This window comes from Leishmania mexicana, chromosome 4 (assembly GCF_000234665.1).
Source record: "Leishmania mexicana MHOM/GT/2001/U1103 complete genome, chromosome 4".
Classification (NCBI taxonomy): Eukaryota; Euglenozoa; class Kinetoplastea; order Trypanosomatida; family Trypanosomatidae; genus Leishmania; species Leishmania mexicana.
The window spans coordinates 4,120-30,698 of NC_018308.1; the positions used below are offsets into that span (position 1 = coordinate 4,120).

Here is a 26,579-nt window from a genome sequence, read left to right on the forward strand (position 1 = left end):
AACGCGCCTGTTAGGAAGAGTGGAGAACACGTAGTAGAATGCATCATGCTTATCTTGGTACATCATGTTTCTCTCCTTTTCTTCTCACTCATTGTCCTCTATATTTTCTGCTTCTACCAGTGCGCCTTACATTGTTGTGCTCGTTCACGGTCACGAATCGCAAGCGTGACCCTTCCCAAGACTCTAGCCGATTCGCAGGAGGAAGAAAAGTTTAAAATGGCTAAACTAGTACTGCCGGATGATCCGGCCTCGATGGATGGCCACCTAATTTGCACATTGCTAGAGGTCAAAGAGGCCCATGGTCTTGCTCAGGATGAAGTCGACAGGCGCCTTCACGAGTTTGGTAAAAATGGGTTTCCTACGGGGCCTTCAACGCCCTTCTGGAAGCTAGTTGTTGGTCAATTCGAGGACACACTTGTGCGCATTCTACTCCTGGCGGCGTTTGTGAGTTTCTGCTTGGCGGTTCTGGAAAACAACGTGATGGACCTCGTGGAGCCGTTTATTATTTTGCTGATTTTGACCCTGAATGCTATTGTTGGTGTTTGGCAGGAAGACCGAGCTGAAAAAGCAATTGATGCCTTGAAAAACTTCGTTCCTGAAACAGCTGTTGTTGTTCGTGAGGGCGTGACGCAGACGATCCTGGCAGAAAATCTTGTCCCTGGAGATATTGTCGAGGTCGCTGTTGGGGATCGCGTCGCTGCCGATGTTCGGCTGTTAACGCTGGAAAGCACGACGCTGCGCGTTGATCAGTCGATTTTGAACGGCGAGTCGGTGGAAGCCATGAAGCAGGTGGAGTCGGTTCGTGGCAACCGGGAGCGGTTTCCTTCGAGCATGGTTTACCGCGGCACTGCCGTTGTGTATGGCAAGGCCCGTGGTGTCGTTGTGCGCACTGGCACATCCACTGAGATGGGCTTTATCGAGCGTGATGTGCGTGAGCAGGAGGAAACAAAGACGCCGCTGCAGCTGAAGCTGAACGAGTTCGGCGTTCTCCTATCAGGGGTAATTGGTTACATTTGCCTTTTCGTGTTCGTGGTGAATCTCCTCCACTGGTTCAGAACCCACACGCCGACCACTGAGGAGTCCTGGTTTGAGCGATACATTCAGCCCACCGTTCATTCGCTGAAGGTGGCCGTCGCGTTAGCTGTCGCGGCTATTCCTGAGGGCCTACCAGCAGTAGTCACAACGTGTCTGGCGCTTGGTGCACGCAAGATGGCGCGACAAAACGCTCTTGTGCGCGATCTACCGAGCGTCGAAACCCTTGGTCGATGCACCGTAATCTGCTCTGACAAGACGGGAACGCTAACGACGAACATGATGTCCGTGTCGGAGGTGGTGACAATGGAACCGTCTGGTAAAGCCCACGAGTACAGTGTGCATGACTCGAGGTTCAACGTCGTGGCGGCCTCCGTTTCGCACAGGGGCACTCCTGCCGGTGACGTGCTCGGCAACGACGCCGCACTGGACATGGTGGCCACGATTGCCACCTTGTGCAGCGATGCATCGCTAATCTTCGGCACGCGCTCGGCGGAGGTGGAAAAGGTAGGGGACGCCACCGAGGCAGCTCTTCTGGTGATGAGTGAAAAGCTCTACCACAGTGCGGCGTGGAATGGGGTGGACGGTGCGCATTTGCCGGTCGACCGGTGCAGATCCTTGAAAAAGAAGCTGTGGCTCAAGAAGGCGACGCTGGAGTTTACGCGCTCTCGCAAATCGATGAGTGTGTGTTGCACGTCGACCGCGGACGCACGCGTTCATAGCCTCTTTGTGAAGGGTGCGCCGGAAGAGATTCTCAAGCGATGCACTCGTATCATGTTTAAGGATGGTCGTATCTCACCTCTCACACCGAAGATGGTGAATACCGTGACGGCGAACATCGATCGCATGTCCGGCACTGAGGAAGCCCTCCGCTGTATCGCGTTTGCCTTTCGCCCCATTCCCGACCCGAAGCAACTGGATCTGTCTGATCCAGCCAAGTTTGAAGCCATCGAGAGCGACCTCACGTTTGTCGGCGTCTGCGGCATGCTAGACCCTCCGCGGAGGGAGGTGGCAGATGCGATCGCCAAGTGTCGAACAGCGGGGATTCGCGTCATCGTCATCACCGGCGACAAGAAGGAGACGGCAGAGGCAGTGTGCCGCCGAATCGGACTCATGTCATCTGAGCCGACAAAGGGATTGAGCTTCACCGGCTACGAGCTGGATCAGATGACCCCAGCACAAAGGCGGGCGGCGGTGAGCAGTGCTGTGCTTTTCAGTCGCACCGACCCCTCTCATAAAATGCAGTTGGTGAATCTTCTGCAGGAGCAGAAGCTCATTTGCGCCATGACCGGCGACGGCGTGAACGACTCGCCGGCGCTGAAGAAGGCCGATATCGGGATTGCCATGGGCTCCGGGACAGAGGTGGCGAAGGCGGCGAGCAAGTTGGTGCTGGCAGATGACAACTTCGCCACCGTCGTGAAGGCTGTGCATGAGGGTCGTACCATTTTCAACAACACAAAGCAGTTCATCCGCTACCTCATTAGCAGCAACATTGGCGAGGTAGCCTGCGTTTTGGCTACGGGACTGTTTAGCCTGCCAGAAGCACTCTCGCCGATTCAGCTCCTGTGGGTGAATCTCGTTACGGACGGGCTGCCGGCAACCGCGCTGGGGTTCAACGCCGCCGATCCAGACATTATGGAACAGGCACCGCGGCGAGGAGACGAGCCCATTGTCGACAGATGGCTTTTCTTTCGCTACATGGTTGTGGGCGTCTATGTCGGTCTGGCTACGGTCGCGGGGTTTGTCTGGTGGTTTCTGACGAACGGATTCACCATGGCCGACCTCGTCTCATTCACCACGTGCACGGACATGAGCAATCCTAAGTGTGCAGTGCTGGCGAACCCGCAGACAGCGCGCGCCATCGCGCTGTCCATTCTGGTTGTTGTCGAGATGCTGAATGCGCTGAACGCGCTTAGTGAGAACCAGTCGCTTGTCGTGATCCGGCCTTCGACAAACAAGTGGCTCATTGCAGCCATTTGCTCTTCGATTGCGCTGCACCTGACGATCATGTACATTCCGTTCTTTTCGCGCCTGTTCGGCGTCACCCCACTCGGCGTTGATGCTGATGTCGTTGCGACCGCGAACTCGTGGGATGTGTTGCTGCCTACTGATTTCACGGACTGGAAAACGGTACTTGTACTGAGCATCCCGGTTATTTTCCTTGACGAACTGTTAAAGCTTTTTTCGAGGTGCAGCAATCACCACCGTGAAAACCATAGCGCAGAGCCGGTTGTCAGAGGGCTGAGTCGTATCTGGAATTGAGTGCAGCTGTTTTTTTTTTGTGTCACGCCGTACATTCGTGCTGCCCGATCAGTCAGCGGGTACAAGGTGTGCATGTGTGTATGTGCACAGATATAGAACCACCAACAGCTCTTAATAAGAGAATAACACAAGGAAAAGAAACCGTGCTGCTGACGTGCATGCCGATTCGTCACTGGTGGCACGGTTTTTTTTTGGACAATGAAGGAGACCCTTATGAGGGTAAGCGCCTCACCACGGTATGAGAGTTCATTGCCCACGACGTGCGGGAGGCCACGGCAACGGACCGCTGCCGATGTCGGCGGTCAGGTCGTGAATGGCGTGGCGTCGGAGCGACCGGCGGCAGTGCACACGCGTGTACCATCCATATAACAGGCGAAGTGCCAACGTGACTCGAGCGTATCCCACTCGGCCCTCGCACTGCATACTGGTGGGTGGGCGAGTAGAGTTCGAGGGCAGGGCCCGTGCTCCCATGACCGAGTCGGTGCATTGGTGTGATGCGTGTCTAGAGTTGTTTCGCACCACGCGATGGAAGCAGTGGCAGTCCGGGCGGAGTTCCTCACACGTTCTATGGCAGAGTGGACATGTTATGAAAAAAAGATCCTGTCGCCTTTCGAAAAACACAATCTACAAAAAATACGTTGAGGGGGTGTAAAAGCACGTTTCAAGTTTTTCGCGTTCTTTAGCGCTTCTTGCCTTGTGGATCGGTGCTGCTGGAATGCCGACGAGGAAATGGTGAATAAAAGCCCTGCCTACTCGCTCTCATCTTTTTCTTTCGCCATTACCTGATCGTTCGTGGATCACATCATCACGGACTGTAGTTTCTAGGCCTTGGTAACAGGTCACACAAGATGTGGTGCTCAGTCACCGCGAGGGGCGGCATTTGATGGTGCATCCATCGTAAGTGGCGATGGCAGCGCCCTTTCCTCCTAGGTCGGCCTGAAAGCGGGTGAGGTCGGTCACGTCGATCCTGACCCCGCCGTTTATTGTTTCTAGGGCCACCCCGTGTGATCATTTGTTCCCCATATTCGTGTCGGCGGTGGATCCGTTTTATCTGGAGTGCGTTGTCTCATTCAGCGTAGTGTGCGTTCTCACAGAGGGCCTAGTCAAGACGCTGCTCAACTCTTCCAGGTACGCCATGTTCATGAAGAAGTACGGCGTCACCACGGCGGTGTACCAGCGCATCTCCGGCATTGGCTCCTTGGGCTTCTCCATCAAGCCGCTGACGGCCATCTTGAGTGACGCGTTTGCCTTCTTCGGCTACACGAAGCGGTGGTACATGGCCTTGTCATGTATTGCCGGTGCGGCGTGCGCTATCGTGTACGGCGTTCTGCCGTTCAAGCCGTCGAGCGCTGGCATCGCGGGTGCTATGATTTTCATCTCCGTCTTCTGCATTGCAAACATCGATGTGCTGTCGGAGGGTCACTACAGCCGCCTTATCAAGCGCCACCCCATTCCTGGTGCCGACCTGATCTCGTGGATCTGGGCGCTTATCATGGTGGGTGCGATCATCGCGTCGGCCATTCAAGGACCGCTTTCCGACTCGGGCCGCCCCACCATCGGCATCTTCCTCTCCGCTGGTCTGCAGGCCTTCTGCGTTTGCTTTTTCATCTTCAACTGGTATGGCGAGAAGAAGAACCTGGTCGAACGCAAGGAGGACTACATCTTTTTTCTGAAACAGGAGGCCCAGATGCAGGCGATGGACTCGGAGCCGATGAAGGGAGGCGTGGGAATGCACGACATCACCACGGACAAGAGCAAGAGGAAGTCCACCGTGCCGTATCACGAGTCTTCCCCGCAGAACAGCGACAGGGAGCTGGTGAACTTTGGTGAGCTTGATGATGACGTGGTCGAGTACGCCTTTGCCGAGACCAGCTGCATGTGCGGCATCTTTGGAGTGAACAAGGAGACCATCTCTCGCAACATCTCCGTTGCCGTCTACGGCGTCATCATGACGGCCGGCGTCATTGCGCTCACGGTGCTCAACATCATGGGTACAACCTACCAACTGCTCTACGGCTGCGTCGGCATCTCGGTTATCCTGTGCGCGGCCGGCTTCCTCTGCATCCCTATGACGATCATGAAGGCCAACTTCTTCGGGTGGTTCCAGCAGGTGTCCTACATCCTCATCTCAGGCGGGACGGACAACTTCTACATGTCGGATGCCAGCTGTCTGCCGGACGGGCCACACTTCTCTCAGACCTTCTACAACACCGTCGGCGCCGTCATTGGCAACGCTGCCGGCGTGTTTGGTGTGTACCTGTTTGCGCGCGTCTTCTCGAAGCAGAGCTACCGCGTCACGCTAATCTGCACCACCCTTGTCCAGGTCCTCGCGAGCGTCTTTGACATCATCATTGTGGAGCGCTGGAACTTGTACATCGGCATCCCGGACCACGCCATGTACATCATGGGTGATGCTATCGTGTACGAGGTGTGCTACATGCTGAACTTCATGCCATTGAACATGCTCATCTCGCGCCTCTGTCCGAAGGGGTGCGAGAGCACGATGTTTGCGATTTTGGCGAGCTTCAGCAACATGGGTGCATCGACGTCGTCGACAATTGGCGCGATTCTGATGGAAACCGTGTGGCCTCTCTCTTCCAGCCCGCCGTGCGACTTCAGCAACCTGCGCTGGCTGCTCATCGTCGGCCACTTCATCACGCCGCTCATCGCCATCCCGCTAGTTATTGTGCTCATTCCCGGCACCAGCATTTGCGGCTGCATGGCCTCGAAGGAGAGGACATCTCCATTTTCCACAAGGGACCGATTAAGAGTGGAAAGGGACTTGCGTCTGTAAAGGACAAGGATCCCGTGGTGACGTTGGGCCAGGGATCTTAAAGCGGAGTGTAGGAACTCATCGGTGAATTTCCCCACCAAAAAAAAATATGAAGGATATCGAGCAGTTTGTTTTTCTTTTTCTGAGTTCCTTTGACTTTGAGTGGAAGGGAAGGTTAGTGCAAGAGTGCAGATACATCAACCCTGCGTGCTACAACATGTAGTGCACTGATGATGCAGCTGTGAAGCGACAAGAAATCCCTTTTACGTGTAGTGGAATAAACGTCAGCCTGCAGAATGCTAGCGCGATTTGTTGCTTGTTTTTCTCTATTCAAGCGTAAGTTGCAACTTCTGATGAGAGGAAGGACAGAAGTACTTGATCAAAAGACTGCCTATATCCTTGGTGGTAGACTAGTGTGATTAGTCGTCGGCGCACGCATGTCGAGTCGCTTCCCAAGAAATTCAGATATCTGCTTCCTGAAAAGTAGAGAGGTCGATCGAAAAGGAGGATGCCGGTCGATGCTTTGGCGTACCGGCAAGTGATAGTGGACGACTCGAAATTGTTTTCCCTCTTTGTGCGCTTCTCTTCCCTTACCTTGCCAGCGGTGATCCTTTGCCGCTCCTGCTGTTTTTTTCTGGTTCACTCCTCCACCGTTATGCGCTTGTGTGTGTGTGTGTTTTCGTTTCTCCTTGAGAAACGGCATTTAGTCCCGCCTGCTCTGTTTCTTTGCCCATTCTACAGTGTTTCTCTACTTCGTTGCAATCGCTTTGCTCTTCTCCTCCTGTTGCAATGCCCTTGCCAATCGCTTCTCTTTGTCTTGTTGGTTGACGGTCGTCTCACCGTTTCGGACGGAGGCTCCCCTAAGAGCTACGAAAAACATATTGTGAGAGGGTGCACTGCGCAGATGTTCGATCTGCTAGCGAAAGTATCCGAGCTGTCGAGCTGGTTGTCTCATTCGTTTACTCGCTTCTCGAAAACAAAATACTAGTGTATGCAGTGGCATGCTCATTTTCTCTTTTCGTGGCAATTTGTTGCTGCCGTCGTGGTACTTCACAGTGTCGTTATTCGATTGAATCCATTAATCAAAAAGCCGTTGTACCTCTCTGCTGTACTCCTCAAAGCACAAACGTTAAGCGCTGCTGCGCCTGAGACCCTACCGCGCCTTTTCGCAATTTAGACAGGCGGATACCGCGGTACACCTCGCGAAGCCGCCGAGTTGGCGCAGAAGCCGACCATATGTAGCTTCCAGAAAGGCGTTGAAGCTGACGGAGGTCTCCCAAACGACAAAATGAAGACGGTGTGTGCAACTGCTCGAGTAAAATGAACCAAGAATGAGAAGCGTGATAGCATCGTGGACGACTCCATGAAAACGTGTGTGTAAGCGGCGGAGGTCTTGGCACCTTCTTTCCGTTTGCAAGCATTCGATGATCTTTTTTCTTTACTTGTTTTGCCTTCGCTCTTCTCGTTATTTTGCCCCCTCCCCCTTTTTGGGGTGGTCCTCTTCTTTTTTGCGTGCGTGTGTGTGTTCTTTTGTTTTTGCACAAGCATGCACCTAATCACCACTTATATTCTGCATCGCGCTCGTGGTTGTCCTGCCTTAAAGAAAAATAAAGACTTCAACTTGCAGTCGCCCTCACGCACGACTGTGTGTTGACGGGTGTAGCATCGCAACTGTTGTGGATACCCTCTAGTTAGAGACGAGTGGCGGCGTTCATCAGCGGGCATCTTTCCGTTGTTCCGCGTCCCATTCTCTTTGCCACCTCAAAGCTCGCCTCCACTGCCTAGGCCCACCTCTTCGCTTTTATGGCATTGTGTCTGTGTGTGTACTTGGGCAACAGCCTACCTCTCCCTCTGTTTCTTTTCTCCATTCGTTTTCGTGCATCGTCACTCTCCTTAACCCCTTTCTTTTCAGTAGCATACATACTTGTTTTAGGTCAAACTGCAAGAACGCTCTTCCTTCTCAGCTCCTGCTTCTCCCTACGTATTTCCTCGTTTTTGTCTACATACCGTCACCAGATTAGCTCCTATGCTGCGGCTACCTCCCATGCGCTCAACACCGAAGCAATCTTCTACGTCTCGTAGCGCCGATGCGAAGATGCATCCTTTCGATGTTCTGGCGTCGGTGAAGGATGATCCGTCGCTGTCACCGCAGCTGCGGGAGAAGATTGGTGGTGCACTCGCGCGGCTGCGTGAAATTTGTAGGACGGCGGACCAGCCGAGCGTGAGGAAGGCGCCGCCGAGAAGCTGCGCGCATAACTACTTCGAAGAGATGATCAGCGGGCACGCACCGCTTCGGTTCTCTTGCCACAGCAGCGAGTCGACGCACACGCGTGCCAAGCACTTTGACATCGCCTCCTCGCGACTCCCAGGGCCCATTGTGATGTCCTCTAGCAAGACCCTCATGCAGCGCAACACGCCTGCCCTCCAGAGTCCGAAGGAAGTATTTGCAGAACTCAACGCCATCGCCTTTCAGACACTTCGATACATTGATGAGGTGGAGCAGATCGAGTTTGACGTCACCAACGTCCGTGAGCACGACGGCAGCATTATGGAGGACAAGGAGCGCCTGTTCCTCTCCGTCTGCTGCAGTGTGTTCGCAAACTTCTCCTTCTTCACCTCGCTACGCATCAACGCGGAGAAGTTCTTGCACTTTCTCCGCAAACTTTTCACGTGCTACCCGCTCGACAACAGCTACCACAACGCTACGCATGCGGCGGATGCGCTTCAGATGATGTCGCTCTTTTTCAGAGAGCCCACTGTAAACTTCCTTTTCTCCGACGAAGAGATAGCAATTTCTTTTCTGGCTGTGCTAGCCGTCGATGTCGCGCATCCTGGCGCGTCCGACGCACTCCTGGTCGCCCTGGACCACCCCCTAGCGTCCGTGTTCGGCGACGTCGCGATCGCCGAGCACGCGTCTCTCCTGGTTTTGACGAGCATCCTCGTATTGGAGGACAATTTCTTCTTCTCAACGCCCGACGAGGCCGTCTCGGTGGACAGCGCCCATCTCGTGAAGGAAGCACTGTACGACGTGGTGCTGAATGCAGCACTGCGCAGCCGGCCTTCCCTAATGTCTGCCTTGCGCGACATCGAGACGAGCGGTCGCATAACCGACGCCGATGCCCCAAAGCTGATGGCGGCTCTGCTGGTGATGGCGTGCAACAGCTTTGCATTTCGCTCGCAGGCGCAGTGCTGCCGAATGGGCGCGTGGTTTCTCTCGGAGCTCCACCGGGAGGAGTGCGAGATGGAGCGGCACGGCATTCGTGTTACTCTGCCCCACGTTGCTGGGGCCGACTGCGCCGCAGTCCTGTCAGACTACATAAACATTGTCGTAAAGCCGGTGACGGCGGCTACCCTTGCCCTCGTTCCTACGGATCTGCAGGACCGTTTGGAGTGGAACGCGGACCTTGTAGACTCGGTAGCTAGCACTGGGGGTTGTGCTTGCAAGGTTGTTGTGGAGAACTCCCTTGCGCAGTGGATGACGAGCTCGCTGTCTGTGATGGAGATACTGAAGAAAGTAGCCACGCACGCAAGCAGCGTGGACCGGAAAGCCTCCAAGTGCGCTATTCTCAACGCCTCTCCGTCGCGCTCCCAGGGAGCGGCTCCAGGCATGATGCGGGCCGACTCGCTTAGTAGCAGCAGCTCCACGTCAGGCTCTATGAGTGCCGTGAAGCGAGAGGAAGCCACGAGTAACTGCCCGCAGCTCTCGTTTACGTTGGAACCGTGCTCCGCGGCCGGGAGTCCGACGGTGCGTCCCGGCCGGTCGGAGCACTACTTCTCCTTTCTGCGCCTCTACGACAAGTGCGAGCGCGCGGGAGAATCAGCAAAAGACTTTCTGGGGCAGCTTATCTTTCTTGCGCTGCAGCTTGATCCCCGCTACATCGCTGCCTATGCGCGAAAGGGGTACGGAGATGACTGCTGTGGTGCCGAATGTGCCGAAATGGGGCTCTTGATCAGCAAAATGGAGGAGGCACCTTCCACAGCCGAGGTGATCGCCAGCCGCCCTCCTGGTGGGTCCTTCTCGAATCATGTTGCGGACGAGATCGACTACACGGACAGTTTTATTTTGTTTTTGATGGACATGTACTGCTCCCGTGAGTCGGCGCTAGCGGAGATGGAGTCGGTGGTGCCGGTAAGCGACAAGGCGAAGACATCGCCGCCGGCAGAACCCGCCGCTCCCAAAGCTGCACCACAGTTTCAGCAGAAGTCGCCCATTAGGATGCCGGTTAACACGGAGAGCAAAAACACAGGCACTAGGTTGCGACTAGTGCCATAGCTGCTTGGCACTTCGCTTTGCTGCTTTCCTCATCCCCTTTGCTTGATGTATCCTACTTGATGCTCGGGCTCTTTTCCCCTTTTTTGGTGAATTTGAGTGGCACAGTTCTCGCCCACCAGTGCAAGCTGTACGTAGCAGGTGAACTGAGCCCCTTACGACCTGTGTCGGCCGTGCACGCGAGCGCTGTTTGTGATAGGACAACTGCTTCTGCTGCTGCGAGAGAACCGAGGCACCAACTGAACAAAGAGGCAGCAAACGTGGGGTTAGGCACGCGGCCTCTCTCCCTATTTCATTCTCTCGTATTTCTGTGTGTCCTTCACGCAGGCTTTTTTTCTTGGGGTCTGTTGTTTTTTCTTCACCGATACGTCTTCGTCCTCAGCTCTTAGACCTTCCGGATACACACCATCTCTCCCCCCCCCTCTCTCTCTGGCATTACATTTTCCTTCAGCATCATTTCATATTGAACTTATCAGCGAAAATAAAGAGACTAAACGGCGCATTTCTTTCTTTGCGCCTTTCTGCCGTGCGCACTTGACACCAGCCTTCGGCAAACGTTGATGAGGAAGCTTACAGCGTCGCATGGCACCCGCACTCTTGCAAAGGTGCAGATATTGCGGAGCGGCAAAGGGGTGCGCGGTGCGTATTGCTGTCGCGATCGGTGGACTCGTTTTCTAGGCCTCTCGCGACAGAACCCTACCAGCTCAACGTGTGGCCTTCTTTGCATCAGCCCTTCGACCCTCATGTTACCCAACGGTCCTTCGCTATTTCACTCGCATTCTCTTTTTCCTGTGAATGCTACCACCACCATTGCCTGCCTTACTGCGGCTCTGTATTATCTATTCCCCCTATTTACCGTCTCGGTGTAGACGCCATTGCGCGCCAGTTTGCTGGTATTCATCGTCGGCTATATCACATGCACATTCACAAAGCTGGAAGAGCCCCCATATCACGAGGTGTGTGTTGTGTATAGTTGAGTAAACGTTTCGCCGTTATGGGCCCCCGAGTTGCAGGCTTTCTCATCGGCGGCTTTGTGACGGCGATGGCATCTGCCGTCCTCCTGCAGTACGACGTCCTCCGCAAGCAGGAGCTGACCACCAGGAAGACGGAAGAGGTAGTCGTACAAGCAGACATGATCGTGCATCGGTTTCATGTAGTAGAGGCGGGGTTGCGTACCCTATCGGAGGGCGTTGAGGCGCGCCACGGCGCGACGTGAACCGTGAAGAGGACAGAGCGCTATTATGGAAAGATGGTGTGTGCCCGTTTTTTCTCTCCTGCGAAGCGACCAACATGTCACAGTAATCGCCATTAAACGTGGCAAGGAAGCGCCGATCTGTTGTCTTCGCTGTTTCGTGCTGTTCTCCCCCTCCCATCTGCTACCATATCACCCTCTGGCACCAGCAGCGAACTTGCTTTTCCACGCGTATCCTCGTACGCTGCCGACAGTCATGTGAGCGCGCCTGCGAGATGCATCCAAAAAACATTTGTGCGTGTGTTCCTTCACCGCTCCTTCATCATGTAAGTCTCATCTCTCTGTTGTCCACGTCTCTCTCTTCCTGTCTGGTCGCCTACTATCATGCCACGGCGGGTTCGTCTACCCTTGTTCTCTGTCATGCAGCTGTCTCGAGGCACTACTTGCTAGGTACCTAATAACTATCCATTTCAGAACAAAAAAGTCAGTCAATACCCATACCGCGACTACTGCTTGCATAGAAGTTTCCATCGTACAGTATGCAGCAGCGGATGGGCGCCATGCCAATGACCGTGCTCTACCCGCAGTCGTACCTGCCCCACAGCGCGGTTCCCTGTCCCGCTCCAGGCTACGAGAGCATGTTTGGCGGCTACGGCGCTGCGCCGGTGATGATGATGGTCGCTGGAAACGCACCGTACCCAGTCAACGCACACTTTGGTCGTTCAGTCACACCAATGTACTTTGCGATGGATCCGGTCAACAGTGCGGCACCGATGGCAGTCGCGGCCGATGCCGCCTCAGCTTGTGCCACGCCGAAAGCGAAGCTCGCGCACTCTGGCAGTGGGAACTCCCTCTCAACGCAGTCTTGCTACTCCGGGGGTGAGACACCGTCGCTTCTGAGCCGCAGCGCGGCCTCCAGCACCGCCAAGCAGCGCCTGCACCACGACGTCAACGTCTGGGGCTTCGCTCTCGTCGACCAACTCCACCCGTCATTGCAGCGAATTCCAGTACCGCTGTCGTGCTTGCACGAGCCGACAATGGGCATCAGTCTGTACGATAACGACGTGATGTCCAGCAGCACTCGCCCATGCAAAAGCTCTGTGTGTCTCCTTCACGCGCAAGGCCTTGGCTGCGCAGAGGGCGCCCAGTGCCGTTGCTTTCACGTCTCCAACGCGTACCTGATGCAGTGCCGCGCCACATCGGAGTCGCTCTGCTGCGCATTGCACAACTGCTACTATTCGCAGGAGATGCTCAGCGCCAACTGCGCTCCTCATGTATCCGGTCGCTGCTACGCACTGAGCCTCGACGATCCCTCGAAGTTCCCCCAGGATGGTGAGAAGCCCTACCTCATCGACCTCTCCTTGCTGAACCTCAGCCTCACAGTGGGGCTGGAGACGCTGCCCTGCGTGAATGGCGTGTACGTTGTCTCCTGGAAGAAGCATGTATGCCGCCTCAACATGGATGGGCTTTGTAAGTGGACCAAGGACTGCGGCCACATTCACGTGTGCCGCCAGCTGACAAAGTTTCTGCAGGACGCTGAAACGCTCTCCATTGTGAAGACGCTGCAGGAGAAGACAACGTCGAAGAGTTCCGCGGAGCTCTACCGTGACATCATCCTCAGCGAGAACACGCTGCGCTACGTGCGTTCTGCGGCCGCTCTTTCCCTTGTCGCCGCGCTGCTCGAAGCGGGAGATGTGGAGGCGCTCAAGGCGCTGGCGAGGGCCAAGTGCGCCTTGTTGCCATCCCAGAGCAAGGTACTGCAGAAACTCGGAATCGCCCTGAGCGGCAGCGACTCGACTCGCAGTGTCACCGTGAGTCCGAAACTCCTCGTTCTGCTCACCCCTAAGGCCACCGATTAGAAGAAGATTATGCATTACACGGCTCACACCACATCGCCAACAGCAACTACAAAAAGGCACATTGCTGTTCATATTTTGTGTGTGTGTGTGTGTGTGGGCGCACTCCCTCGTGGTAAAGAGAAAAGGCAGACGCGTTGCTGAAGATGAGCGGGAGGACGGAAAAGCTTGCGACCTCTGGGCCCTCTCATCCTCTTGTGCTCCCTCCTCCTTTCTTTTCGACCAGTTGAAAGCAAAGAACTTTTTTCACCAGTTGTATTGTTGACCGTGTTTTCATTGCTTCTCTCTTCTCAGTGCGATGTCTTCTACCTTCTCTAAACCCCTGACACCTTGGCTTCCCCTCACCCCCACGCGGAAAGTCTGCCTGCCCTCGCACTCCTGTCTGGTTAGTACACGTCCATAGGCGTGAGACAAAGTCAATGCATGACACGCTGTATCTCTGCCACCGAAAAAAAAAAACGATTTTGCTTTAGTTTCCTTTGATTTACTTTCGTGTCCTGGCATCTTTTTTTTTGTTGTTCCTAACCCTGTTAGTGGATACGGCGCATGCGTGTGTGTTCGCGTGTGCCTGCGCGTGCGTGTAGGCGCGCACATGTGACTGCCAGCCATACCAGTGACAACGAAAAAGGATTGAGGACATCAACTGTGACAGGGAGAAAACGAAGTCGAGAATAAAGCTTTCTTTTTGTTTGTTTCTTCACTTAGTACCTTGGAGCCAGCGTGGGAAGCTTTACTGGTAGGTCAGGGATGACAGTGGGATCAAAGTCGAGCCACACCTTCTCCTCCCCCCCCTCGCGGTCTTTGACGGCAGGGAGAAAAACTGGAGCCAAGAGCTTGTGTGTTTTGTCCTACTCCCCGTCACAGCTTCGTCGTTGTTCGACCCTCGATGGAACACACAGCCCTCATCCTACGCGTTTCTTTATCGTTCCTTTGATTCTCTATTTCTTTCTCCATGGACAAAGATGTCGCAATCTTTTTCCCGCTTTTTGCCGCCTTTTCTCCGTACTTGTTTGCGTGCGTTTCTCAGACGCCAGTGCTGCCATCTTTCGCCTCACTCAAGGACGCGGGCCCGCTATGAACTCGATTCAAGTCAAAGGAGAGACCAGGCACAAGGTTAGAAGTGGTGCACGCATGTGCGTAGCCCTTTCTCCACATCTCTCCCTTTTTGACACTCTTGTTTCCTTTCTTTCCTCTTTTTCTCCACAATTTTCCGACGATTGTTTCGCTTATTATTATTTGCAGTTTTCGTTTTCTCCCCTCGCTGCGCTGTTGTGCTCTTCATTAAGTCCTGATCCCCTGAAAGGCTTTCTATACCTCTCTTCTCTCCCGATTTTGTTCTGCGTGTCTTTTCAACAATTTTCGTTTTTTCTGTTTTACTCTATATCTCTTTTATGTCACTTGTTTCTCCTGCTTTGCTGTTGTCATTCTTTTTTTTTCATAACATGTCCACTCTGCCATAGAACGTGTGAGGAACTCCGCCCGGACTGCCACAGGTTCCATCGCGTGGTGCGAAACAACTCTAGACACGCATCACACCAATGCACCGACTCGGTCATGGGAGCACGGGCCCTGCCCTCGAACTCTACTCGCCCACCCACCAGTATGCAGTGCGAGGGCCGAGTGGGATACGCTCGAGTCACGTTGGCACTTCGCCTGTTATATGGATGGTACACGCGTGTGCACTTCCGCCGGTCGCTCCGACGACACGCCATTCACGACCTGACCGCCGACATCGGCAGCGGTCCGTCGCCGTGGCCTCCCGCACGTCGTGGGCAATGAACTCTCATACCGTGGTGAGGCGCTTACCCTCATAAGGGTCTGTTGCTGTCATAAGCCAAAGAAAAAGGACTTGACCCTCCTCCCTCTCCTCCCAAACAAACAAAAATGAGCGGTGGTTGGGAGACGCTGACTGCAGTCCACAAGTAACAAGCCCACTGTTGTATGTGCAGTTCCTCTCCATCATCCACCTCTCTTTCATACCCCTTCCCCTCCCTCCCCTCCCTCTCTTCAGCTCTCGGCAAACGATGGAAACCAGCAATGAGCGAAAAGAAATACGAAAGAGCGAACGTTTATCTTCTGCTAACGAATCACAGAGAGCATAACTCGGTAAGCATTTTTCTTTGTATATCTCTTGTTTGTTTTTTTGTGTGTGTGTTTCTTCTGTATCAACTCGCCCCCTCCATCCCCTCCACGCTCCCCTTTTTTTCATGACTTCGCACGATTGCCTCTCGTACTTGTTTTTCCCCGTTTTTTTTGTTTTTGTTTTCTCTTGCGTTTCGCACAAATGGTGTACTTTCCTCCTATTTATCGGCGATGGAAAAGCTGGCCAAGGCACGGGATGACGGAAAAGGTTTGAGATGAGACAAGCACAACGTCGTACCTCACCCCTACCGTATGCCAGTCCCATACCCTTGCTCTCCTCAGTCCTTTTCCATTAGCTCTCTTTCGTTCTCGCTCGTTACTGTTATAATTCCGCTCCGGAACGAAGCAGTGTCGAACAGAAATACCGGAGCAGTTGATGTTCAAACAGCAACGCGAAAGCGAATCACACGAACACGACTGAAGTTTTCTTTTTGTTTTTTTTTCTTACTGCTCGTCTCGTTTATACCGCGATGTAGCTCGTGTCTTTCTGAAATGTGAGGCGAGCCGGAGAAAGAGAAGACCGAGTGTAAACGTGTGGGCGTAGGTGTGAAGAGGGAGAAACACGCAGGCGTTTTGCACCTCGGCGTTGAACAGATGATGTCGGTTAAGGAGAGAGGACACCGAAAGGCACCCCTCGCGTGCTATGAAGTCATGTGTGCTGCGAAGCCGCTGGATTCAGTGTACTAAAGGGTACGCCCCCTCCAAGTCAGGGCTTCTTCACTCCCTCGTGAGGGGGGCGCCTGCTTGGCTTGGGTATTTTCTGTTCGTCTGTGTTGCTTCTTGCGTCCTGTGTCTTCTTGTGTTGCATTCTCCTCTCTTTCGTCAGTTGCTGGTGCCACCCCACCCTTCTCCCCACTCCCTCACAGACTACCTCGCCTGCTTGCGTTCGGTAGAGACTGTGTCACCCTTTTCTATTTCACCTGCCTCCATGGCAAGCCACGCTTGAACGCTCTGCTTCCCATCAGAAGATGCGTCTTCTTGTTCCTCTTTACTTTTTCGTTTTTACCCTCCACCCATTTTTGTGCTAACCTTGTCCCAAATTCCTACCTTGTTTCCGAGGCCTCATGTGACGTACTGAAATGTAAAGTCGCTACCTCAAAGACCAGTGCAGTGCACCGTAACCCGACCACTGCATGATATCTCTAACATAGCTTAACGGCTGAGCAAGAGGCATACCGGAGAATATATATATATATATGGAGCTGTTTTGTTACGTTTTTTCGTGAAATGCATTGTAAGGCCTGCCACACGCCAGAAGCCACTAGCGTGAGCAGTGACGAAGAAAGTGCATATATATATATATATATCAGAAACGTAGCAGGCACCCGATGAGGTGGTGGCGCTGGAGATGACTCTCCGTATAGTCCTCTTTTTTCCATGTCGATCTCGTGATGCGCTCACCATATGAGTTTGTGTGTCCGTGTGTGAGTGGCACTCTTTGAGGCCCGCGACATGCTTCATGGTGCGAAGGGCACACTCGTGCCATGCTTGCGGTTGCGCGGGACGAAAGACCCTGCGCCCTTCCTTTGACTCGCTCCTCAGTCGCTTTGCCGCTTCTTTCTTGACCAGACGGCGCTGATTGCACGAAGATGGGCTGTGTTCCAGGCGACAGGCAAAACGCACCTGTCACGCAGCGCAACGTCTCTTATGTTTCCTTCATCGTTGACCTCCTCTCCTCATCGCTCGTTCTATTCGCTTTTGCACCTTTTCCGACTCCCTGCCCCGCCTGCGGGCGACGCTTCTGGCCCTTCGGTGTTTTTTTGACTGCCGTCGCTGTTATCGATCCCGCCACTCCTCCCCCACGCACACACACGTGCGATAACGTACTCGCTGGCAGCCATGGCGCAGTGGGTTCCGAAAACTGCGTGGAAGGTGTCAAACCTCAACAAGCGGTATGGCGCGCCGTACGTAGCGAAAGGGTACGCGTCACTAGACCCGAGATGTAGTCTGGATGCCTACTCGTCGTTACAGCAGACAGTGACTTCAGCGGATGTGAAGAAAGTACTGCTCTCTATCGACTGTACCTCCCCTGGTGCCGTCGTGATTGACGTGCGCAGCGAACCAGAGAGGCGACTGCGGCCACTTATGTCCCCTGCGATAGTAGCGCTACATCCGCACGACATCTTGTCGGGTGCGGCGTGTCCTATTCTGCCATCGAACAAGGAAAGGGCAGAGATGTTTGTAGTGGCCTCGGAGGCCCAGCGTGCGGTGAACGCTTGCACTGCACTGAGACGGTGGGGTTTCTCGCGCGTGACCGCGGTCAGCGTCGACGCTGTGTCGGAGGCGATTGCAATGGTGCAGAAGCCGGCGGGCACAGCTACGAGCAGCTCCACAAAAAGCTGAACAACAGCGTGTGCGTGTGGACTCGCTCGGGGAAGAAGCTGCTTTGTGCTGCAGCTGTGGTGGTTGTCGTCGGTCTGTGGCGAACGAGGTGTGTTGGTTGGTGCCTCTCAATGAAGCATGGCACCCTGATGTACCCGCAAAAAGGTTTTTGTGAGAGTCACAGTGCGACTAAAGGCGGAAAAAGGAATGAGCGCACGGCAGACGTGCACCGGAGCTAAGTGGTGTACGGCGGTATCGTCTGGTGTTGAGTATGGCACGAGAAAGCGCAAGTGCGATGATGCGACTACGTTGTTGTTGCTCTCCCCAGAATTTTCGAGATATGTTGCCGCCTCTCTAGCTCAGCTATGATCGGCCTCATCTCACCTCATTGAGTCTGTCCCCTCTTCTCTGCTCCTGCCTCTCTTTCTCTCACCCGCTCTCACGGTTGTCGAGTCTCTCTTTCCGATTGGGCGCGTTGATATCGTCCTGAAGCATCCTATCCATCACCCCCACCCTTCCTGCCTCTCCTCTTTCCTCCACACAGCAGCACTACACCCGTATAGCTACCTCACTCACTAACCGTTTCTGTTTAGTCTTGTGTAGACGACTAAAGAAAGAAGAAGCGTCTGCGCAATAGTGAATAGTTAAGCGAACGACAACCACCTGGGCAACGCATCGCGCCGCCAAACTGCGTCATCTCATTTTGGTTTTCCTTTTCCTGGCTTTTTTGGCTCGTTTCTGTATCTCTACAGCACTTCTAGCTCGCTTCACCACTGTACCTTTGCTGGGCTTTTTTTTGCTCTTCATATTTATTTATCTCACAAGACGCATCGCAAGCGTGCATCACTTTCTTCTTTTCTGCTCCTCTCTGACCTCTGCGTCTTTGCAAGCGTCTCGACCTCATAACTGCTTGGGTGGCAGTGGATAAGGGCAGCGCCTGAAGTACTACACGCAGGACTGCACGATCCATCCTTTCATTTCGCGTTTTGTTTCTGTGCGTGGATTTCCATTATCTTTCCTCATCATCTTCATCTCACAGAAGAGAAAACCTACCGCCACCTATAAATACATACCCACACACACACACACACGGACACAGACACTATGCGCTCTTCAGAACTGATTATGGAGCAGGGGCCCTCGCGCCTTGAGGCGCATTCAATGACCAACGAGTCGCCGTCGAACCAAGCGCACGAGCAGTCCTCCCTGGAGCCGCAGCTGGAAAAGGTGACGGCACCATCTTGTGAGTCGTCGTCCGAAGATGCGGCCTACCCGAAGGGGAACGAAGAGGAAGAACACGACGAAACGAGGCTTCGTGATCCGTGCAAACTGACCGATGTGTCTACCAACCATCATGCCAAGGATCACGATTCGGAGGAAGAAGAAGCTGCGGCGGCTTCTCTGGTGAACAAAGACTCCGGGGAGGACGCACAAGACGAGGCTGCAGAAGACGGGTCGCAGGTTAGGGAGGTCTCTGCCGAAGTTAACAAGACGACGCGTCATCACGACCTCCACAAGGCCAAGAAGAAGCATTCGAATCACGCGAAGGAGGCTGCTAAGGCGGCAGAGCCGGTGGAAAAGCCGGCAGTGCCGCGGAAGAAGAAACCCACGTACAAGGTTAACATCGGCAACGTGGAGCGTCACCCTCCTGTCCCGGAGGGTGTGAACACGCCGCGCAGCGTGGCGCTGTGTAAGGAGCACAGCGTGAACCCTAGCGAGCTGGTCCGGTACGACAAGCAGCACTTCAAAGGTCCGGGCGTGTCGGACGAGATGGCCGAGCTGCGCTACCAAAGTTACGAGAAGCGCCGCCGCGCCCGTATGGCGCAGCTGAAACCAGCCTACAAGGAAATCGTCAAGGCTGACTTGGAGGCTCCCGTGTCTGTCTCCGCGCCCAAGCGTAAGGCGCAAGCAGCGGAAGAGACTCCTGCGCGACCCGCCGCAGCGAGGCAGGCGGCCGCCCCACCGCCGAAGCCGTTGGATGAAGAAGCTGAGATGCAGCGCCAGTTCGAGGCTCAGCACCAGCGTCTGGTCGAGCAGGAGCGCCGAAAGACGGTGGCGACGGGATACGATAGCGATGGCCATCGCATCAGCCCCCCGCGCGGAGGCTATTGCTACGGCGCGTCAGTGCGCTCTGTCGGGTCGGCCAAGTCGCCCGGGCGCCACTCGATGAACACATCCGCCGGCACCAGGCCCACCGTCGACCAGCCGTATAGTGCCGCGAAAATCTATAGCGCGAGCATTGTGGAGAGTCGCCCGCTGACGCAGAGCGAGGTGATCATGATCGATGAGATCAACGAGCGCGAGGCTCGCCGCATTGACACGCAGGAGCGCGCCTTCGTCATCCAGGAGAACAAGCAGCTCATGCACGTCGAGCGCGAGCTGATGCGTGAACGTCTTGCATGTATGCGCGTGCAGAAGAATGCGGAGGACCGGGAGAAGATGCAGCTGCAGATGCACAAGCGCAACGAGACGCGCCAGAACGTGGCGGGGGAACGCCGCGAGAGACTGGAGGCAGAGCGCCAGGCGCGACTCGAGAACAGCATCGCTGAGAAGGCGGCTCGTTCCCATGTAACGAACCCGTACGCCACGCTTATGTTGCGTCAGATGAGCGGCTTCTCCACGCGCCGCACTTCTAGCAGCCTCCCGTCCCAGGGGGAGGGCGTGAGCGCTTCACAGGCGCAGTCTTCAGAGGCAGAGTAGTAGGCGACCGTGAGACTGCCGTAAGTGTTCATGTGACCCTGTATATGGTGTGTCGATTCTACAACGGAAACGGGACCATCAAGGCACAGTTTGTTTCTGTTGCTTTACACACTGAAGTCGAGGTGCATAAAAGCACAGGCTCACGTTGGGCTGCAGAGGTGTGTTGGGTGGCTGTGCTTTAGTGTGTGTGTGTGTGTGTGTGTGCAGCAGAGCGTTCTTCCATGTGCACGCCGTGAGACCGTATCCCTAAGCCAGCGCTCATGCTGTACCCCGTGCCGATAGACCACAATCGTCACTTTTATGGGCGTTGTCTGTACGGCTCTCGTCATATCTCAAATATGTCTTTTGTTTGTTTCCTGGTCACCGTTCTCTTCTTTCTCGTGCCGCATGGCCGCCGCCTCCATTGTCTCCATGTGCACTGGAGTCCCGCCGCCCAAGATCCTCTGCGTCTTCCCTCTCCGCCGCTATGGCCTCCCCTTCCCTCCCTCCCCTGCCCCCACATCTTTGGTATATCAAATATATATTTTATTTTCACGCTTTTTGTGGTGTGGGGTTCTGCGTGTGTGTGTGTGTGTGTGTACTCTTTCTTGTTTATTCCCGTGTACCTTCAAGTGTTCTGTTCACCCCTAGTGGTGCAATGGACTGCCAAGCAAGACGACGGAGACGGATAGAGAGAATGGGAAGGGAAGACGGGGGCGCAGATGCCTGGGCACTCCCCGGGAGTGCTGTGTTTCACGGCACGGAGTCGTTTGCGCGTCTATATTTCTATAACGAACCTCCTTCATAGCACGCCAATCGCACCTTGGTTTGGCTTGAGAGCCCTCTTCTGTTCTGCCTTGTAGTCTGGTATAGCTTCATAGAATGCGGGGGCATGGCGCGGTCTATGGCTGTCAGTTGCGGTATTGCAGGGATGCGCTTGAAAGCGTGGCTTCGCGCAGCCTGTGCCGATGGGTAGAAAAAGGAGCGTACGTCCGACGCCACCTCGAGTATAGGTATGTACATATGGGTGCGCCCGTGGCCTTTCGTGCCTTATGCATCGCTCAGAGGAAGTAATGACGTATTTCACATCACAGTGACACACACACACGCGCGCATGCATCACAGAGCACCGCCTGCTCTCGGCGCAGCCCTACCTCTCTTGGACCAACAGCAGTTTCAACGTGTGTGCGAGTAGAACGCGTTTGTGGAAGGCAATCGTGTAAAAGGAGAGGCTGCTCCCACAGCGAATACACCTCTGCTATGGTATGAGGTACGGTAACGTCGCCGTGGCTTGCAGTAGAAACTTGTGTGCGTGCAGCAGGCGCTGCTAGAACCGTGAAGTGGAAGGCTTGGGCGGTGCGACGGTGTTACCGACGGTGTTTGTCCTCTTTTTTTCCATGTCCTCTGTACTGTTCTTTCCTTGCTTTTTGTAGCGGCTGCCTGCGGCGATACGCACGCACACCATCAGACATGCTAATGAGCGAAGAGCGCAAGTGCTGTTTACGCAGCGGTGTTCTAAGTTGCAGTGTACAGACACATGAACACGCGCAACAAGTCGCGAAGTGGAGAGCAAACCAGGTGTTGGTCGTGTACTCTCCCTGACATCTGCGATGAAAGGCGTCGATGCGTGGAGTCTGAGGCGTCTGAAAAGAAAAAGCATGTGCATCTCGTGCGCTGTGGTCCGTCATGGGCATGCGGCGCCCCCTCCCTCCCTCTTCTTCCTCCTGTGGCTGCGTGAGAAGGGTGTGTGGGGAGAGGGGTGGGTTGCTCGTGTAACATTTTTTTATGGTGACTGCCTCCTCCTCTTTTTTTCATGTCTCGTTTTTTTTTTGACGTCGGCCGGCATGTCTTTACCCGCATACCGACACCCACATTCAGCTGCCCTGTTCATCATCGCTGCCTCGCCACCTCCACCGCTACTTGACCACGTCACAGTAGCCTGATTACAGTCGACAAGGTAGAGTTTCCTTCCGCAAGCTCCTGTCCTTTTCATCGCTCAAAGAGGACAATCACAACGTCACCCGCGTGTCTCTACATCACTCCCTGGCACGTGAGAGGTAATTCTCAGAGATACGGTGTTGGTTCGCCATGCAGCCTGCTCAAAGTCCTCCAGTAGCCCCGCCCTCGGTACCGGCCGCGGCGCCCAAGAAGACCCCGATTGATATATCTGCGCTAAAGCTCAAGATGTCGCCCAGTGTTCGAGCAACCCTGGCTGCTGCTGGTGTGCTTGCGCAGTGCCCTCGGTCGATTGAGGCAGCTGACGAGGATGCGCTGCTTAAGCTGAAGCCAATGAAGACAATGGTGCCCCCCGTCAAGAAAGTTGTGGCGCCTGTTGCAACGACGGCTCCGCCGCCGAAGGTGCGCCGTGTCGAGAGCAGCTCCACCTCATCGTCCGACAGCTCGTCTTCGTCCTCCAATGACGACTCCAGCAGTGACGGCAGCTCCGACTCGGACTCTTCGTCCTACTCCTCCGACGATCGCTCCTCCTCGTCGGCTGAGTCGGTGGTATCAGGGGAGGCAACGCTCTTCCACATTGCACAGTCTCAAGGCCTGGTGAACAGGGAGATCCTGACACAGGAAGAGGAGGAAGTCCCCACGCTGGTGCCTCCGCGTCCTCCGGTGGTGCGATCCTTCCCCAATGACATTGGCAAGGCTCTGGTGCGTTACCGGGAACGACTCAACCGCGAGGAGAACATCATTCGCATTAAGGATGACAACAAGGCTGTGTCGCTCGGCACCAGTAAAATCAACTACATCGACCCCCGCATCATCTGCTCGTGGGCAAAGGCGCAAGACGTGCCGATCAACAAGATCTTCTCTGCAACCATTCAGAAGAAGTTCCCGTGGGCTATGAACGCCGAGAACTTCGATTTTTGAGCGAGGTCGGCGCGACCAGATCTCCGTAGAACGATGATCTCGACGGCAGCGTTCCGCGTGTAACTTTAATTTACATGCAGCCGCCCTCCCCCCACCACCACCGCTCTCGTTTCTACGCTGCGGCTTCTCATTCCCCTCCCCCCCCCCCACACACGCACACACTCACACACATGCGCCTACTGTCTCCGCGTTGTCGTGCGCCCTCCTCCCTCCGCGCTGACTGCAGAAGTGCGGCAAACAAGAGGGCGAGAGCGAGTGCGAAGCTCGGGAAGGGAACGGGGGTGTTGTCGCCATTTGTGGAGGTGCTCTATAGTGTGCTGGTGGAACGGCGTCTGAGCAGCCAGCGGTGGTGCGCCGAGCTAAGAAAGACCTCCAGCCCCTCTTGCTAGAGACGGTGGCGGAGGCTGAAGAGAAAACTGAGACAGCGCACGATGTGCCATGATGTAGGCACGAGTTTGTTTGGAAGGCGCTCAACGTGTTCCTAGGAGAGCGTCTGCTTTACCGTGTTCCCCTCGCATGACCTCCACTCGAGTCCTCCTCGTTCGCCTTTGCTCTCTCTCTGACAAGGGCGTGGATGGCGTCAGCGGCTGCGCCGCAGCCCTGTTAAGATGACGGGGAAGTCGAGCGTAGGCGAAGCTGGAAACGAGCAACATAAAAAAGAGAGCTTAGAATGGAAAGTGCGCTGCTGCCGTCCTACATGGATTCATTCGACAGCCCACCAGCCGTCCACATCGCCTGTGTCACCTTCGCGTGCCTGCATGCCGATGTGCCCGAGTACACGGGCACAGAAAACGACTCTGCGAAACGGTTGACGGGGCCGTGCGTTGCGCGTCCGTTTCTCTGTCGCGCGTGTCGCCTAAGATTCTCTCCTCATTCCCTCTACTTGACAACCCCACCAACAAAGGCGAACTGAGACGCCATCAGGGCAACACGTGACAGAAATTGAGGCCATGATGGAGCCGGCTAGAAACGCAGAGTACGGCCAGCAGGAATACTGGGACCGGCGCTACACGGAGGAGGAGCACTATGATTGGTTCCCCTCCGTGTACCCCATGTGTGTCGCGGCGGCCTTTGAGGCCATTGAGGCTGTCTATAGTGTGCAGCGCGGTGCAGGGACATTCGATGGCACGCTGAAGGTGTTGCATCTTGGTACTGGTAACTCAATCCTCTGCGCCGACATCCGCGCCACCTACGAGGCAAAATATCCGACGGAAGACTCAAGGCCCTACCGACTCGTGCAGATAGCCACCGACTACTCTGCTGTGGCCATCGATCGTATGAAGGCCAAGTACGGTCCAGCCCATCCGCTGGAAAACGTACACTGGGTAGTTGCCGATGTCCGCGATCTCAGTCGCGTGCGTGCGCAGTTTGGTCCTTTCTTCGACGTGGTGCTGGACAAGGGCACCATGGACGCGCTGCAGGCAGACAAAGCGAACCAGAATATGGAAGACGACATTGAACGGATGCTCTGCGAGGTGAGTAGGTGCGTCGAGGGCGGTGTTGGCACGCGCGTGTATCGTGTGTTTGTGCAGATCACGTGGGAAGTTCCTTACTTGCGCCTTTACTACACCACGAAGAATGCCGCGCACACCTTCGCCTGGGGCACCGATGTCACCTACCGCTTTCTGGGTGAGAGTGACATGTACAGGGTGTACACGTACGAGGTGTCACCGCCCTCTTCCGAGTAGACCCTCCTGGGGGAGGAAGAGAGGAAGCGACGCGCGGCGCAGCGGTGTAACGCTCATCGCCGCCAAAAGATCCCCCCCCCTCCCGCGCCTTCTTTCACTCTTGTCGGCGGTTGCCAGTGATGCGCACATCTTGCAACCCCCAAGGCGTGTTACTCTGACGGTGCCGATTCGACACACAAGCAGAGGGAGGGGGGCTGGGAGACACGCAAGCACGCACATCGACAAAGAGCGGAGGAGTGCCGAACTGAGCGAACACCGGAGCCGCTCGCAGTGTTGTCTGCTCGGTGTACAAGTCGTTGGTGGTACTCCCATAAAGGCGTGTTTGTCTACGACTACACGACGGTCGAACAGGATGCAGTGGGGGAAAGGCCTTTTGGCCCCTGTCTTTGGTTTTCTTCCTGTTGAAGAGCGTCCGCGTGCCTTGAGGAGCTCATGCCGCTAAGCAAATGTAGGAGAACTCTGCTCGCTCGGCATTTTCGGAGCGGAGGGGGTAGGGCCCGCCATAGTCCCTCCCCCCTCCCTCCCTATCCATCTTCCGCACTCCACCCTGCCGCTACAACAGCCATCGCAGTGCCGTTGTCATCGCAGCCCCAGCCATCTGCGTTTCTGTCTCTGTGTGTGTGTTCAATCTCTTTCCTCCGCCTCCCCTCCTCCAACTTGGACGCCGCCCCGCCCCCTCGCTTCCCTCCCTCCAAACACCCTTCCCATAAGTCATGCGGCGTTGTTTGACCCCAGCCGGTGCGTGGGTGTCCACGTGGAGGAGGGTGACGACCGTGTCGCGTGCCGCTGGCTACAACCCTAGTCACCGTCCACCTTTGACGGAGACCGACGCGAACAAGACGACGTCGGGGGCGTCGACCACCGCACCGGTCGCGCCGACCTCTGAAGACTACCGCGCCCTGCTGCTGGATCTCTTGCTGTACCGTCGTGAGACGTTGACTCCAGTCGTTGAAGCCCTACGCCTCGAGAGAGACGAGGTGGAAAAAAGGATGGAGCAGCTCGACACGCACGTGCGCGAGCTCACCTCCATTCGCGATGAGCTTCGGCAACTAGCCGAGACGATGCTGGACGCGGAGCGCACGCGCTTACACAACTTTGTCATGGACCCCACCAACCCTCCTGCCGCGGAGAGCACCACGGCGGCACAAGCCGCAGCAGAGAGTGGAGAGGTTGAAGAAATTGTGCTGTAGCTGCAGCAGAACGGCGGAGCGCCGGTCGAAGAAAAAAGCAAAAGTACGAGGCAAACAGCGCGGACACACAAAGCGAGCATGTTTGCGTGCCAGTGGCAAACAAGGGGCGGTCTGGCAAGGTGTTCGTGCCGCTCCTCCTCCTCCTCAACGGGTCGTCTGCTCGCATTGTTCTGAAGAAACAAACTTTGTGTGTTGGTGAGAGGAAGAGGGAAAAGGGCAAACACAGCTGCGAGCCGCAGCATGCAGTGAAACGCTGCAAAGCTCACCTCACTCTCTCTCCTCCCGTTCGTGTCAAG

The 26,579-nt window shown here is 55.2% G+C and overlaps 10 protein-coding genes across 10 annotated transcripts; all 10 read left to right on the top strand.

Annotated features, from left to right (window-relative positions):
• Positions 1 to 252: 252 nt before the first annotated feature.
• On the top strand, positions 253 to 3,294 carry LMXM_04_0010 (calcium-translocating P-type ATPase; the record flags this gene model as incomplete). The annotated part of the gene is made up of 1 exon (XM_003871719.1): positions 253 to 3,294. The coding sequence occupies one exon, from the start codon at positions 253 to 255 to the stop codon at positions 3,292 to 3,294; it is 3,042 nt and encodes a 1,013-aa protein (XP_003871768.1).
• Positions 3,295 to 4,435: 1,141 nt separating this feature from the next.
• Positions 4,436 to 6,088, top strand: LMXM_04_0020 (putative pteridine transporter (truncated); the record flags this gene model as incomplete). Its single annotated transcript, XM_003871720.1, has 1 exon — positions 4,436 to 6,088. One exon carries the CDS (start codon positions 4,436 to 4,438, stop codon positions 6,086 to 6,088), a length of 1,653 nt encoding a protein of 550 aa, XP_003871769.1.
• A 2,248-nt stretch (positions 6,089 to 8,336) lies between these two features.
• On the top strand, positions 8,337 to 10,340 carry LMXM_04_0030 (putative cAMP-specific phosphodiesterase; the record flags this gene model as incomplete). Its single annotated transcript, XM_003871721.1, has 1 exon — positions 8,337 to 10,340. The coding sequence occupies one exon, from the start codon at positions 8,337 to 8,339 to the stop codon at positions 10,338 to 10,340; it is 2,004 nt and encodes a 667-aa protein (XP_003871770.1).
• Positions 10,341 to 11,331: 991 nt separating this feature from the next.
• LMXM_04_0035 (hypothetical protein) lies at positions 11,332 to 11,553 on the top strand (the record flags this gene model as incomplete). The annotated part of the gene is made up of 1 exon (XM_003871722.1): positions 11,332 to 11,553. The coding sequence occupies one exon, from the start codon at positions 11,332 to 11,334 to the stop codon at positions 11,551 to 11,553; it is 222 nt and encodes a 73-aa protein (XP_003871771.1).
• A 527-nt stretch (positions 11,554 to 12,080) lies between these two features.
• LMXM_04_0040 (hypothetical protein) lies at positions 12,081 to 13,388 on the top strand (the record flags this gene model as incomplete). The annotated part of the gene is made up of 1 exon (XM_003871723.1): positions 12,081 to 13,388. One exon carries the CDS (start codon positions 12,081 to 12,083, stop codon positions 13,386 to 13,388), a length of 1,308 nt encoding a protein of 435 aa, XP_003871772.1.
• A 3,978-nt stretch (positions 13,389 to 17,366) lies between these two features.
• On the top strand, positions 17,367 to 17,870 carry LMXM_04_0045 (conserved hypothetical protein; the record flags this gene model as incomplete). The annotated part of the gene is made up of 1 exon (XM_003871724.1): positions 17,367 to 17,870. The coding sequence occupies one exon, from the start codon at positions 17,367 to 17,369 to the stop codon at positions 17,868 to 17,870; it is 504 nt and encodes a 167-aa protein (XP_003871773.1).
• A 1,104-nt stretch (positions 17,871 to 18,974) lies between these two features.
• On the top strand, positions 18,975 to 20,549 carry LMXM_04_0050 (conserved hypothetical protein; the record flags this gene model as incomplete). Its single annotated transcript, XM_003871725.1, has 1 exon — positions 18,975 to 20,549. The coding sequence occupies one exon, from the start codon at positions 18,975 to 18,977 to the stop codon at positions 20,547 to 20,549; it is 1,575 nt and encodes a 524-aa protein (XP_003871774.1).
• A 2,067-nt stretch (positions 20,550 to 22,616) lies between these two features.
• On the top strand, positions 22,617 to 23,405 carry LMXM_04_0060 (DNA topoisomerase type IB small subunit; the record flags this gene model as incomplete). Its single annotated transcript, XM_003871726.1, has 1 exon — positions 22,617 to 23,405. The coding sequence occupies one exon, from the start codon at positions 22,617 to 22,619 to the stop codon at positions 23,403 to 23,405; it is 789 nt and encodes a 262-aa protein (XP_003871775.1).
• Positions 23,406 to 24,358: 953 nt separating this feature from the next.
• LMXM_04_0070 (conserved hypothetical protein) lies at positions 24,359 to 25,093 on the top strand (the record flags this gene model as incomplete). The annotated part of the gene is made up of 1 exon (XM_003871727.1): positions 24,359 to 25,093. One exon carries the CDS (start codon positions 24,359 to 24,361, stop codon positions 25,091 to 25,093), a length of 735 nt encoding a protein of 244 aa, XP_003871776.1.
• Positions 25,094 to 25,806: 713 nt separating this feature from the next.
• LMXM_04_0080 (conserved hypothetical protein) lies at positions 25,807 to 26,283 on the top strand (the record flags this gene model as incomplete). Its single annotated transcript, XM_003871728.1, has 1 exon — positions 25,807 to 26,283. One exon carries the CDS (start codon positions 25,807 to 25,809, stop codon positions 26,281 to 26,283), a length of 477 nt encoding a protein of 158 aa, XP_003871777.1.
• Positions 26,284 to 26,579: the final 296 nt, after the last annotated feature.